This window comes from Sinohyriopsis cumingii, chromosome 1, assembly GCF_028554795.1.
Source record: "Sinohyriopsis cumingii isolate HCF-2022 chromosome 1, ASM2855479v2, whole genome shotgun sequence".
NCBI lineage: Eukaryota > Metazoa > Mollusca > Bivalvia > Unionida > Unionidae > Sinohyriopsis > Sinohyriopsis cumingii.
The window spans coordinates 184,835,613-184,851,557 of record NC_142961.1 but is presented as its reverse complement, the minus strand read 5'-3'; the positions used below and the strand labels follow the sequence as shown (position 1 = coordinate 184,851,557).

The 15,945-nt window shown below is 37.2% G+C and overlaps 1 protein-coding gene across 5 annotated transcripts in view; it reads right to left on the bottom strand.

Annotated features, from left to right (window-relative positions):
* The window catches only part of LOC149808523 (uncharacterized), a 126,732-nt gene that overhangs the window by 41,227 nt on the left and 69,560 nt on the right, over nt 1–15,945 (bottom strand). For 2 of the 5 annotated variants that reach the window (XM_089978417.1, XM_089978425.1), the window contains one exon: nt 7,490–7,608. In XM_089978417.1, the coding sequence (XP_089834543.1) occupies nt 7,490–7,608 (119 nt within the window). Of the gene's footprint in view, nt 1–7,489; nt 7,609–10,810; nt 12,786–15,945 lie in introns of those variants that run through there. The other 3 variants (XM_089978408.1, XM_089978402.1, XM_089978434.1) reach the window with 3 other exon arrangements.

Below are 15,945 nucleotides of genomic sequence, written 5' to 3'. Positions count from 1 at the left end.
ATTTGTCAGGGTAGCTGGAAGCTGATGGCCTCAACTAAATGGGTATGAAAATGATATTCACACACTTATGGTAGGGGTTTCCACTACAGTAACTGTAAGTTGGCTGTAGCTTTGGCCACTTTTTATGTCTCATCTATTGGGCAAGGAAAAACTGCCTTCACTTTGTAGTAGAAGGATAAAGTAGTACATAACCAGCAATGTGTAGCTTTCATGACATCATATAATAATAAATGACCCTGACAGGTCCATGAAGCAGCAATAGCCTGACTTCAACTCTCACAAAGGAAAGGTCCCTGCCACTGGTGGACTGTTAAGTATCTTGATAGTGAAAACAATCCATTCAGAAATGGTGGATGCAAACAATACCAGTGGAACCCTTAAACTTACATTTCCTACCTTCTCTTCTCCCTATAAGAGCAGCCAAACAGAACTGTAAAGCCTAACTGGGAATGGCTCGTCTATCTTGATCATTCCCCATGCAGACACAACTGAGACTGGTGATCTAAACTGGAAGTTAAGCTATGGAAGGCATTTGGTTCTTTGCAAAAATCCATGCTTCACAAAGAAGAGAAATGCACCCATAATTACCACTGAAAAATAAACTACTTTTCCATACAGACAAGTTATGAAGTTCACTCTTCTCAGATGCTATGGAGAGCAGAGAGTTTTAAGGGTCTTGAGAGAAGAGCATCGCTCACTGGTTCATTAGGGAAATTAAACAAAGCCCATAAAACACATGAAAGATTCCATCTAGGCACCTAATAATTTCTTTCATAATATGGATAATATTTAATATAAATTTATTAAAACTACATAATGAATCAGCATTATTATTAGCAACTGTATGTTTTTAAATGTTAGTGACCATTTGCATTTATCACAAAACAACAAAAGATACATCATTGTTTCATGTTCCATTAAACTGGTAAAAAAACATTAGGGTAGAAAATGTAACTTGTGAAACAATGACGGACAAACAAAACTTTATTTTCATAAAATATTCAGGAGACAGCAATTGAAAGGTTTGGGGCTGGAATCAGCTATGTAACATCTGTTAATAATATTTTGCATACATAGAGTGTTATGTCAAAAGAGGGATTCTAAACGTGGCATTGGTGCTTGATCTGTGATTTGTTGTAACATCTAGACAAGTTCTCTGAGAAAATTATCCCAGATAAGTATTTAAATGTCAAAGAGGATATAAAATCATGCTTGTCTCTAGCATCCAAAGTTGCATTAACAACTGACAGTTGTTAGTCTCTGGGGTTGAAACCAACAAAGGTTTGGAATGACTGGCTAATATATGTGTACTATATTATTCATCCATCTTTCAAATCAAAGCAAGATATCTGTCTGTGTACAATTTTGATTACATGCATTTTTCATTATTTTTGTTCCTTGTCATGAACTTTTAACCAATTTAGTTTGCTGACCAAAAGACCTTTCTGATCAGGCAAAATAATGAATGTACTATAACTCTTATGCAAATTTTTATTTCCTACTCAGAGAAGTTTTTACTCATGTTGATGTGTTTATTGTTTACCAAATCATTTATGAATTTTTTATTATTTAGTGAGTGCTTTGGTGCAATGATTTTATTTTCTTGTTCAGTATTATTACTTGGAACCAAATTGCACATTATTACAGTACAAAATAAGCAAAATCAACATTAGAATTGTAAATGCTGTCAATGACCAATATATATTGATACGTATTGCAATACAAACATACATAACATAATGCAATATATTACAGTACATTTTTCCTGGCAATACTCACCTCTAATTATAACATAGATATAAGGTGAATGGTACCTAAATTTTCCAAGTAAGCTATTGATCAGCAACCTTAATGTTGGTGAGGAACATGGAGCTTTTAGTTATAAAATTATAATATTTTTAATTTATTCGTACTTTTGTTGACTGTTCACGTTATATGACACTTTTAACAGTTCTGGTCAATTTGTGCTGGGGAAACAGGAGTAAAGTGTCTGTCGCAGAAATACACTGATGCCACCTATCCAATCTGACATGGATGAGGTTTAAACCAAAGATCCACAATTATGATGTTGTTGTTGTTGTTGGGTTTAACGCCATTTTTCAGCACGCGATTGGCTATATATGGCGGCCAGTACTAATGGTGGAGGAAGAACCCGGGAAAGAACCACCGACCCACGAGAAGCTACTGGCAAGCTTTCTCACATACCCACATTAGCCGAATCCGAGACTCGAACCCACGCAGACAGCGGCGAGATGGCAGTGATCCATAACGGAGAACGCTTTAGACCACTCGGCCACTCGGGGCCCCCACAATTATGAGAGAAATGCCATGAGTACTCGGCTACCAATGTACCCTGTTAATATTTTTTTTAAAATGTATACCAACTTTTGAAGGAAATGCAGAAGTTGAACAAACATGCAGAAGGCAGGCCTGACATTAACAATGGTCTAATTTTACCATCATCAAAAACTTGTGATCTTTATCTGTGAGCTTAAACATAACTTTGGTTCATCATACTGTTAGATACTAATTGTTAATGTCGAACTATCCAGGAAACTTGTGATAAAAACAAGGATCTATACAAATACTTGAAAGAATAACAAATAAACAAAAAAATCAACAAACTAGAAACAAATCTGAATGCCTTACAATCACAGGCAAGTTTTATTTCATGTATTTAACTAACACTGGTCTTCAACAGAAAGTTTCATGCTGAAATGAATCCAATAATATTTGTAAGTAAGTACTAGATCTAAATAATTTCAGAGTACACTTTCTTAAGGATAACCATTACTGTGGACTTACTGGGAAAATGTTGCATGAGGGGTACATGTTTTACTCTGGTCGAGATGTCTGAGGGACAATTTTGTGTGCCTTTGTCCCCTTATAATAAACAATATACAGTAATACCTCACGCTTTCACGTTTCTGGATTCATGAATTCATGGATTCGTGAAATTTACATTGGTACCCTCTACGTACATGTTTTCTTTATTTTATTGAATTGTACCTTCGTTATATGACTTCTGTGACATATGAAGTTTACCTAGTTTACCTTCCTGACAATGACAAAGAAAATGTCAGTCATTAAGTTTACAGTCCCATTCGTTACTTGGTTTTACCTTACTGTGAGTGCAAAAGAAAACGGCAGCCAATGAATTAGTATATGGGTAATATTAGTATACATGTACCGTACTGTAAATGCGCTAGTGTGGCAAATACCCATTAGGCGATACTGTACTCTATTTTTACGTCAACCATTTATTTCTCTTTTAAGGGTAATCTATTAAGCTAACTTTTAAATGAAATTAAAGTGCTTTGGGAGCATGATTTGGGTCATATTATGGGTTTAAACCCTAGAAAAAAGCATTTATTAGCATTTTTAGTGACTTATACCAAACATTCGTGATTCCTCCTGATCCGCGACTGGTTCTGGAACCTAACCTCGCGAATGTTTGAGGTATTACTGTACATCAAATTTACAAAATTCTATGGGTATATCTACTCTGAAAAATTTAATGAGAATTTCTATTGATGGGCCCAGTATTGAAAAGTTTTATTTCAGGAAGGCATTTAAGAAATGGTCTTCGAAAAAAATGAGGCAGATATCGATGCTTTTCATATGCTAAACATTGAACTTCACGTGTAAACAATGGTATTGTTATATTCATTAATAATTATTCTTGTGCTTTTAAATGTAATAGAAAAATGTAAAAACTGTTTTATTGTCATGTTTATATTGATTATAAATAGGGTCAATATAATATTACACATGTATTTAAGTCTCTGCATCATGGCATAAAATGGCTCCTAGGGCTGAAAAGTGGCTCCCAAGTTTTTAAATTTGGCAAAATTCATGGCGCAAAGAAAAATATTTCCAAGGGAGGCCCTGGCCTGGGCTAGCTACTGGGCAAGGCACTTTATTCCAAATTCCTAAATAATCTACTTATGTTGTTATACCACAAAACCAATTCAAACCAATCATGTCTGCATTTCATTTAGTGTCTTATTGTTTACAGTCCAAGATATGCTTTTTAATTTTTGTATTTATTGCTTCCATTAATTTTGTTACCATTCAACTAGAATGTATTTACCAAAGTCAGGATTACCATATAATACTGTGAAACCCATCAAAACCAAAAATCCTTCAACCCACAATTTTTGTGAGCGTTTTAGAAGTTTTCAATTGACTGAAGTTTTTGCAGATGTGAAAAAAGGTATCCTTTGGATCACTTACATGATATGTATGAGACAGAGAGAGAGAGAGAGAGAAGAGAGGGAGAGAAAGAATAGTTATCTGAGCATTGTTGCCTGTGTGCAGAAAAGTATGCAAATTAAGAAAGCATTTATTTTGTATATTTTGTTTTAAATATATGCATTTAATGAAGAATTGGCTGAACATTATATGTTCCTACCAAAATTCATATCCTCTCACATTAATAAGTACAGTTACTCCACATATAAATACTGTCCTTGTCACAAGAAACATCTGAGGAATGAGACAAGGTACATTTATAACTTATGAATGAGACTCCACAATGTTTGAATGCTGTCTATAATTCACTGTACACGAGCCTGTCTTGACGCTAATGTGGCTAATGTTAAGACTCTGTTTCTTGAGTCAAATAACAGCCAGCCTTAGCAATTATAAAGATTTTTAAACTCTATTATAACCTCTAAAATTTCAGGGTATGTCATACCTCTGCCACAAGGTTCAAAACATACATTCTCATCATCAGCCTAATTGCTTTCATGAAACTGTGACACAAGTTCAAAGTCACGTGACTCAGACGTAGATAAAGTCTGTGTGATACAGAATTGTTCCAGATCATAAATAATACAGCCTGCTGACTTTTAATTTTATTTATAGTATCTATCTATTTAATGAATATCTGTGTAGTCATCCACAATTTCTTGTTAGCTACATGTCACTGGCAAATGTATAAAATTAATGCTCTTAAAGCAATGGGTTTCAGAGCCTTGCCTATTCCTGTAGCACTGCATCAGTGCACATAAAACATCACTGGTGTGAGAGAAGACAGTCATGACTGCCATTTTGGTTCTATGAATGTTACACGAGATGCAAACAAGCTGGTCAGAAATATAAGGTTTGATTGTATGCAGTACAAGACCAAATGGCAATATTAAGGCTGATTACAGACATTATTATATATTAGTACAGAATCTCTATTATGTTTCTTAACATTACGGCTCTTTAATGAAGATATACAACAATGTAACATGGACGGACACTTCTGCTCCATAAATGTTTCTTGAGTCTGTTTTGAGGTCAGTCATAAACAATCCACTCAAGAGAGTGCCTAAAAAGTACTGGTGTTTCCTCAATGAATTCTTTCCTTCTTATGATCATTTATTTGTAATTAAAGATAAACGATTTATGTTAAGTCTATTGCTACCCATTTAAATAATTCTCTTATTTGTCAAATATTATGTACCTTACCAGTTCACATAAGCGTCATGTGACATCCTTATGGACATCCTCAGCAAGTATCCTGATCAACTGTAAATAAATCTGATGGATCCTGACAACAGAAGAGCAAGTGTGCCATGTGTAAACTGAACATACACTCCTGACAACAGAAGAGCAAGTGTGCCATGTGTAAACTGAACATACACTCCTGACAACAGAAGAGCAAGTGTGCCATGTGTAAACTGAACATACACTCCTGACAACAGGAGAGCAAGTGTGCCATGTGTAAACTGAACATACACAACCATTTGATAGTAGACTGTGCACACAGCCAGAGACCAGAGAAGAAAGTCTGCCACTGAGCATGGAGATGGACAGCTAGGATCAAGGTTTTGTTATAATTCTCCAAACAGATCATTATTCACTTTGCATTATACACCCTGGACAGAGACTGTCTCTTAGCCTGGATATGAAGAACAGGCCTTCTGGACTGCAATACCACATCCCTCTTCTGATGTAATGTCTTGAGTAGGTAGGTTTTCCAACAGACTAAGTATATTACTGAACCATGATCACTGGGATGACTGAGGGGCTATCAAACTGAGCTGTGCATTGGAAGTCTTGAATATGTATGGGGCTGTTGTGGAATCATTATTAGGGGTGAGAAGGCATACAATCCCACACAGTCTGAGGATGTCCAATATACAGGCCCTCTGGTATGGTAATGGGGAGATGTACAAGGAGAGCTTGTTGTTCAGTTTCTCTGGTAGCAAGTCCAATAAGGATTTATCCACCACACACCCCATCTGAACAGGGATCCAACAGAAACTAGTGCAAAGACCACTCCATCAGGAATATATAGCTTCTCCTGGACTGCCTGCCAGAAACTTTATCTTGCCAAAAATATGGCAAACCCAGAGGATCATGCCCTTCAAGGCTTCCCTGGAAGGAAAGTTCTAAACCTCTACACAATGGAAATGAACATGTGTACCCCCTAGTCCTGAAGTCTGCAACTACCAAAATGTTGACAGAAGCAGCCAGCACACAATGACTCCTAATAAGGTTTTTCCCACCCCTGTAGGGATAAGAAGACTCATTTTCAAATTGTTTGTGTGAAGAGCAATCTTTCCTTGGACAATGAACCACAGGAACTAACCCATCTAGCTCAAAGTGAGCACTCTAACCTGAATCTAACATCAATGTGGGATTTAGGGCAGGGCGTTGGGACTTTGTACAGTCTCGATTGGTCAACTAACTCGCGTGGTTATTAATATCTGGTCCTAGAGAAACCTAAGCTGAAAAGCGACACCTGTACCAACTCCTGATCACACAAAGGAGAAAGTGGAGAAAGCTCTAGCTCTTTGCAGACTCTTGTACAATGACCAGTCATTAAATACTAAAGGATGGGGAGCCATAGAGTCCTAAGATAAGAGGCTACTCTCATCAGCCTGGTCAAACCCCTGGGTGTAGAAGCTGGGATGAATGAAAGGACATGAAATTGGAAAACTTCTCAATCCAGGCAAAACCCCAAGATATTTCCTGTGAGGACGAATAAGTGGGGTGTGAAGACGTGCATCCTGAAGGTCAATGGAGACACCCCAACTGCTATACTTTACAGTGCTCTGATGGAAGTGCTAATCTCCATGTGGAATAGTTCCTCATGAAAAAACATGTCTAAAGCATAAAGTCTGATGAGAAGCCAAATGTTTCTGGTGTTTCTGGATACCAGAAAAAGCCATGGACTGGAAATAGTCATTTTCTATCCTCTCTAGTGTGTCGATCTACTGATAGGTATCTACTTCTTTCCTTTTTGAACCAGATTTTACTAGTGAAAATGAATAGAGGGTGCTCCCAAAAATGAGATGGTAGCCTTCCTTTAAAATAGCAAGAATCCACGTATCTTATTTGATGCTCAACCAAACCTCATTTGGGAAATTGAGAGGGTCCTGCAAACATCCTCCCTTGTGTTCCAAATGTATATTTGAGGTCCTTTCCAGTCATTTGATGTTAATGATAGCTTAAGAACATAAACACAACAAATGCAACCTAAAGGACCTACCGGTTTATTTTTCCATTTTGATGTTGCCATTGGGATCCCACAAACATCTGGAGGTAACTTTGGCCTCAAAGCATTGCTTTCTCGAGTTATGTTAGGGATACACTGGTTTGTTGGTGGAACTGAAATTAAAATTACAGACTGTAACTAGAAAAAATGTTTTTAACTTTCATGATACATCAGTCAAATTTGGCAGGTAATTTGGACACAGGTGTGTAGCTTCTGCAGTAAATTTTCTTTTCTAACTATGGAAGGGGTTAAAGGTTAAAATAATGCATCAAATGCTCTTTCTTCTCACAGTCTATTATGTTGTTTATTTTCATTTGAATACAATTACAACCATGATGTCATGGGAATTAAATTAAAGACTTTTTAGATCTTATCACTGCAACTGTTTTTATTCTGCTTTTGATAATAGCATTCAGCCTCAGCAGTGACTTCCCAATGGGACAAGCATGGGACAAAAATTGGCTACAAGTTTCCCAACTTTAGTGCAACCCCCATTAACCTGCAATCCCTCTGAGCACTGAAACATAAAAAGATACATCTCAACCTTTATCTTCTGAATGATTTTTTCCCCTTTTGTTACAGTTCTAATATAACTCAAGATGTATCATGGGGTGGGAGTGGAGGATAAGGGTGAAAAAATGTAAGACTTTTGCTGTACCAATATACATATCGATACAAGAGGTGGAAACAAGATGCACACTACACTTACTACATGCCAGTTATTTAATCTTCAGCAGTCACGAATAATTAGTCCATTGCTTTGTTATTCTTTAAATCGATAATTCCTCTGAGACAGCTATTCATTTTTGTTAGTAAACACTTAAACTGACTTATGAAAACACTCACTTGCCTTCTACAAATTAACAACAAATAATGTGGATCATAATAAGAACCCTTCTTGCCAGTTCAGCAGAAAGGAGGCATTAATAATTGTGTTCCACATGTATAATGAAGCACTTTTCTCATCATTTACTAACCAAATTTATGCAAACTTTTACCAACAATCAGAAATTACATTAATTCACCTTATTTCCTGCATGAATATACAAGAACTGAGACAAACCAGATTAAATATTAGGAAACCTTGCACCATTTGAAACACGTGTCATAAAATGATAATTTCCAGAACAATTAATAAAGGTGGACTAGGGAGAATTAATCAGACTTCAATAGGAGTGGTAAAAAATTTTGCCAGAGAAGTAATCCCGATTGGCTAAACTAAACGAAGGGTGGTGGCGTATTCCCAAACAAAATTCAGGCTTTTAAGAAATTCCCCTCATGAAATTAGTCAGCCTAATTTTCCCAAAGCCAGAATCTAGCTCTGAGAAATAGTAAAAACGGAGGGACAAAAAGGAGAGAGATTCAACTTCACAGAAAGGTGCGAGTCTTGAATAAAGCAAAAGGAAAAAAAATAGCTCCATACTGTACCACAGAGTGGAAAGATCAGTCTACAATCAAGACAGTTGGTGACCCAAAGAGGTTAGAGAAAGACAAAAGGAAAGAAACAATGAAATGCCGACCTATCACCAACTTGAGACAGGAAGCAACCAGGTGATGCTGACATGCCAGCAATTTGAGTTTGATCAGCCACTTTATTCTATGATGAAATTTGTTCTATTGGTAAAACAGAATGGTTCAATGAATTTCACATAAATTTTGTAACCCCATTTCTAAGAGAATGTGAATCATACAAATGTTATGTACAATTTCATTTTGTTTATGAAACTGATTAAATTGCTATATTTTATATATGGAATCAATCTCATCAAAAGAAAATTATTTTGCAAATAATACTTTAGAATAAGAAAATGAAATGAATGTGTATGTGACCTTTACAGGAGCTGTGTTCATAAAAGATGATGTCACAAGTCAACACTTTGACAATATACATAGTTCATTCCACAAAGCATCGCAAATTTAAACTTAAGAATTTGATGTTGAGACAGTTAACTTCAAAGATTTAAAACATGTTTGACAGTTTGTTGGTACATTAATACTGACAGCCTCATCTGTTTCCAGTACAGAGACAAATTTTATCAGTGAAACTCCAGCATATACTGGTGTAATGGAGCCTCTGATGATCAACGATTTACACACACAATTTTGGCCAGTTACATTTTGCTACTAGTCACAGTCAACACTAACAAAAGAAAAAGATTTAAAATAAAGTACAGTTCTACATGTTCCTGTACTAAAGATGGCTTAGATTTTGATGACAAAACTATTGCCTTGCTGAGGCTACCAAAGAGATGAGGCTATTCATAGGGAAATAAAAACAAATTTAAACCACTGACATTGTTACAGTATCTTAAATATCTTAAGTGTTGTAAAAATCTGTGACTTGTTATTTAATCTTGTTTAAAAGACCTCCAATCTTTTTATTCTTCTGCAACCTGGCATGACTAAAAAAATTTTTTTATTGTGCATTAGAAATGCCATTTGTTTTTAAAAACAAAACTCCTCAATTTTTGATACTTAAGATGCATAATTATTGTTCTGCAACAGATTTGTCATCTAAACCCTGATATCTTGGAACCTGGTTATGTCAATGATTTTTAATACTGCATAATAAAACATGTCCCATAAAAAGCCAACAAATAATATGTATGTATGTATGTATGTATGTATGTATGCATGCATCCATGCATGTATGTATAATAGAGAATTACAGAATTTGTTTTTGTGGACTAGGTTTGATGTCCAAATAAATGTTGGTATTTTCAGGAAATAATAACAAACCTACACTCCTTATTACTCGTGGCTGCCAGTGCAGAAATTTCCCCATTTCACATGAATACGCATAAACCTACTTATCCAACCACTGCTAGCTCAAGTAATATTTTCTTGCCATGAGCTAATTATAGTTTCTCCTTCAAACACAGCCACTTAACTATCAATAAAATTGATAAATTAAACAAGACTTACCAAGTCGAAGTTTGATTGTAATTTCATGAACCCCATAAGTGCCTTAGTGATCACATGAGATGAGATGACGCTGGTCACGTGGTTGGTCAGTCTTGAGAGCAAAAGAAATGGAAGCCTCAATGTGTTATTGGGTGGGAAGTATTAAGGGTGGGCATGTGATCACTAAGGCACTTATGGGGTTCATGAAATTACAATCAAACTTCGACTTGGTAAGTCTTGTTTAATTTATCAATTTCACTTCCCCCATAAGTGCCTCGTGATCCCATGAGATTTCAGAGCGAGGCTTCCATTTATGGAATTGATTAACAACAACTAAAACCCGAAAAAGAAGAAATTTTATATGTTGATATCAAACCAGACAACCCAAAATTAAGATGTACATTTCATTACCATTATACAATTCTGGATGCAGACAAAACCTTTGTACTGAATTCAGTCTGGTCTGTAACAGGCTTCTTATAAAATTTCCTGAAAGTACAGGCACTAGCCCAGCCAGCTGCCTTCAAAATTGTACCCAATGGTACCCCTTTTGCACAGGCTGCAGAAACAGATGCAGCCCTTGTGCTATGAGCCTGGAAAACTGCAGTATCAATACCAGACTTTCTCATAACAGTCTTTATCCAGTTTGATATTGTGCTTTTGGCAACTTTTTTATGTGGAGATTGTGTGCTGATAAATAACTGTGTTTCAGAATTTCTCAAAAGCTTAGTCCGTTGCAAATAACACTGTAAACAAGAAACAACACACAATTTTTTGTCAAAAGGATAAGATTCAAAAACAAAAGGTTCCAGGTGTTTACCTGGTTTAGATTGTTTCAGCAATGAAGAAATGTGTATTTGTACACTGTTTACACCGAATTTAATGCCATTTGTCTGCATAAGGTGAAGTGTCTGACACCTCTGTCCTGTCAACAAAGCAAGCAGCATGACTAACTTCATAGTAAGTTCCTGTAACGATAATTGGTCATTGCCTTGTAAAGAGAGAAAATAGTTAAACACAAGCCGCACATCCCACACAAAAGTGTATTTTGGAAATGAAGGCTTTGCAATGAACACTCCTCTCATAAATCTCTTAAGTAAAATATTCTTGCCGAGTCTGGATTTAGAAGTAAGACTAACTAATGATGAAATTGCAGATCTAGCTGTATTTACAGAACTATAACCTAAACCTCTATCTACTAATTCTGTTAAAAACTCTATAACAATAGTCACAGGTGGGTCAAATGGATTAATCTGTCGCTGATTTGAAAATAGCATCCACTTTTGGAGATGACCCCAATACTGTTTTTTAGTTGATGTTCTCCATGAATTGATGATGAGGCAGGCAGCCCTCTCTGATAATCCTTGACTTTTGAGTGCTGTCCTGATAAGTGAAAAACACCCATCTTCAATTTTTGGAGGGGGTGTCGTCGTTGTGGATTGTGTGCCAAGTGTAGAATGTCTTGTGGACGTGGCAGTAGAAAACAAGGACCGACTACAGCATGCAGGAGACTCGGAAACCAGGGTTGCGTTGTCCATAGTGGTGCCACCAAAATAACATCTGCTTCGTCTTGGGCCATTTTTTGCAGCACTGCTCCCAACATACTGAAAGGTGGAAAACAATAATGACGATTGTAATTCCATTTTAAAGAAAAAGCATCAACTGCTATAGCTTTTGGGTCAGGTCGGTATGAAACATAACTCGGAACTTGGTGATTTAGCCTGGAAGCAAATAAATCCACATCTATGTGCCCATACACTTTAATGATTGCATTGAAGACTGTAGCACTTAACTTCCATTCAGAATCATCATTTATGTTTCTAGACAATCTATCTGCATCACAATTTAGTGTTCCCGGCAAATGAGAAACACTTAACCAGATACCCCTAACTGTACACCACAGCCAGATATCACGTGATAATTTATGCAGTTTAGAAATGCGGCCCCCCATTTTTTTCACATATGAAACTGCTACAGAGTTATCCATGTAGATGCGCACATGTGTGTTCGTCACTTTGGAACAAAAAGATTGTAATGTCAAAAAACATGCTTTCAGTTCCAAGAAATTAATATGATACAGTTGTTCCTCTTGATCCCAATGACCACCTGTTTCAGCTTTGGTTGTATGATTTACTCCCCCCCAACCAACAAGGGAGCTGTCACTGGTCAAGACAACTTGTGGTTCACCATGTGAAACCACTTTATAACTGGCGGACACATTAGATATCCACCAAGATATACACTGTCGGCTCTCTTCCGAAAGAGACAAATAAGCATCGAAATTACCTTTATGTATCTTTAAGTATTTATCTTTTTCATGTTCTAGATCTTTATAATATAAAGGTGCATACTCTACGCCTGGTTCGCAAGCAACAAGCATTCCCACAAGTTGAGCTAATTCACAAATAGTGATGTTCCGTTTCCGCAATATGTCAGAACAATGAGCAACGATACTGTCTGCTTTATCTCGAGTTAGTCGGACAGTCATTGTGACAGAGTCTAGCAAAAATCCAACAAATACTAGTTTTTGGGTGGGTTCAAACACAGATTTTCTGGGGTGAACGGTTAAGCCCAAGCCATCAAATGTACGAACTGTTTCCATAACATTTTGCCTACACTGATCATAAGATGCCCCTAACAAACAACTATCGTCAATGTATGCCACATTTGTGAACCCTTTTTGTCTCAATGATGCAAAAACTGGCTTCAGTAGCTTGGTGAAAACGCATGGTGCAGATGCCAAACCATTTGGCAAACAGGTAAATTCATATATATTCCCAAACCACTGAAAACGCAAATATTTCCTATGTATCTGAGCCACAGGAACAGAATAGTAGGCATCCTTCAAATCAACAGATGCAAAGAAACAATTTTTTCTCATGGCATTAACAGCTGTTTTCAAAGTTTCCATTTTAAAATGTATCTTCTCAACATTTGTATTGAATTGTTTTAAATTCAAAATAAGTCGCATAGACCCATCTTTTTTAGGTCTAATGAAAATGTTTGAAAAATACTGTCCAGGTTTTGAATAAACTTTACGAATAATACCTTTTGCAAGAAAATTATTAATTTCAGCATTTATCAGTTTCTCTTCAGTTATTGAGACTTTAAGTTGGTTAGGTATACACGTTTGCACAGGTTGCTGTTCAAACTCTATTTCATAGCCTTTCACAGTATTCAGAATCCAAGGATCTGAAGTAATATTCTGCCATGCATCAAACCATGCTGAAATTTTCCCAGCAACAAAATTGTCAGGTGTATTGATCATACAAGAAACATATGTACTTACATGAGGCTGCATACAAATAGCCTGGGAAGATCTTACTGATCCTTCCGATGTTTGAGAAATCCAGTTCCTTGTTTCTGGACTTTTTTGAAACCCTGTCTCCAGCGATGATTTTGCTGCCCCTGATAATTTCGGTGCCGGAGGTGTCCGGTCCGTGAATAAGAACGTCCTAGAAAAGGTACATTGCTTTTAAAATTTGATGCCACCTGACGTTTTGCTGCTTCTTGCTGCTTTTTTCCCAGCAGCTGAGTCCCAGCCTTCTGGGATTCATTTAGCTTAGTTACCTGCCCATTCAGGTTATCTCCAAAAAGCCAGTCTGTGATGGGATTCGATGCAGCACAGATGGGCTGATACATGTCGGTTAGCTCAGGTTTTATTAAGTCACGACGCTTAAAACTGAAGTCGCTGAACAAAAACGATGACATTTTAAAAGTATCCATGACAAGGTCCCTAACTGAATCTAACGGCAATTCTCGAAGATTGTTTCTATGCTTTTTGAACAATTCCAATGCCCTTAAGGTAGGGACCAAAATTTGCCCTAACTGAGTTTGCAACTTTTGCAGTAGTATATCCACACTCTTTGCCTGTTTTGACATTGCATTCCAGACCTCAATATTGACTCTTGGCACCTTTAAATTGTCACAATTGCCTGGTCTGGGATACTTCTCCTGCAAGGGTTTTAGCTTGTCGGAGGTTAACACAGAACGTAGTCCTTTATTGAGGACTTCCGCTAATTTGTCATCCACATTTGGACCAGCTTTTTGATGTTCCAGGACAAAACTTTCCAAGTCCGTAAACAAATCATCATCATCATTTGCACTGACCTCTGAATCTGCATCTGGCATAATTAAACCTGCAACATCCACATCCGAGTCGACGTCCCCTTTATCGTGCACAGTGTCCAAATCCTTTCCAAACTGCCCTAGGTGTGCCGATCCTGCAGAAACCGCAGTTGATGTGTTTGGCATTTGGGTTTGATTAGAAACACTCGCCAAGATCTGTTCCATTTTTGTCATGCGCGCATGCATTTTGGACACAACATCCGCGTTTTGTGTCCACAACTGACATTGCATGGCCAATTCTTTATCCAGGGTAGCCATATTGATTGTTTGGGCGGAAATCACGTGACTTGCGCCAGTATCAGACAATGACGTCATGTCTTCTTGTCGTAATGGTCGACTTAATGTAGCTTTCCCCAGCTGCCCAACATGTGCCCCACTAGACCTCATACCTATGGTGGCAGTTGCTGATGGCGAATGCATTCGTTTCCCCATCAGACCCGTACCGGAAACCGTACTCACATCATCTGTGACGTTTCCTTTGCGTTTGCGACAATTTTTTAGTATTTCACTCATTAAGCCTGTCCCCTCTGGGAACTGCCTTGGGTGGTCCGCACCCTCCATTTTCTTGACACTGAAGTTCACTGAAAACTCGCAAAAGTTGGGAAACTATCTGCAACACTTTGCCTCTGCAAAGGTGCAACCCAGTTTGCGGAAATTAGTGCTTCGGAATGCACAAACCCGATGACTGCCAAACTTTTCTCCCGCAGTCGTATATTACGCTGTTAATTTTTGGTGTTTTCTTCTTTAATTTGCTCCCAAACTGTACTCTTCATGCAACCGTCGTTCTCTGACCAACCACGTGACCAGCGTCATCTCATCTCATGGGATCACGAGGCACTTATGGGGGAAGTGAAATGGGCATGTGATGATGTATTTTTGTTTATGCCTACTCATGAAAAACAAGAAATCTCAGCACAGGCTGCCATGGGTAGCAAAGGAAAGTAGGAGATTATCTCGTGTGGCTTGCCATTTATAGTTTTCAAGAAAGATATAAATACACATTAGACATTCCAGTGTTTCATTGTGTCTGCTGTGTGGGAGTCATGACTACTATCATCATAATGCTCAGTTTATCATCAAGAAAGCAGTCACTGACATTCAAATTATTTCAGAAAGTATAACAATACACATTTTAAAAATCATGCGGAGATCATCAGAACCAAAGAAAACATTCATGAACTGTGTTACTACAGTGGTAGATTTTTAATTTTTCTAAAAGTCACGATCAATAAGATAAAATGCTTTCTGAAAATCAACCATAATACTCCCAAATAACTTTATTTCATCTAAAGCCAGGAACCATGTGTCAACCACAAATCAATATTATTATCTACACGATTGATCACCTGCAGAATGTGACCAGTGACCACAACTTTAGGCAAAATAATTGATTGGATACAGCTATGAATGACCACATG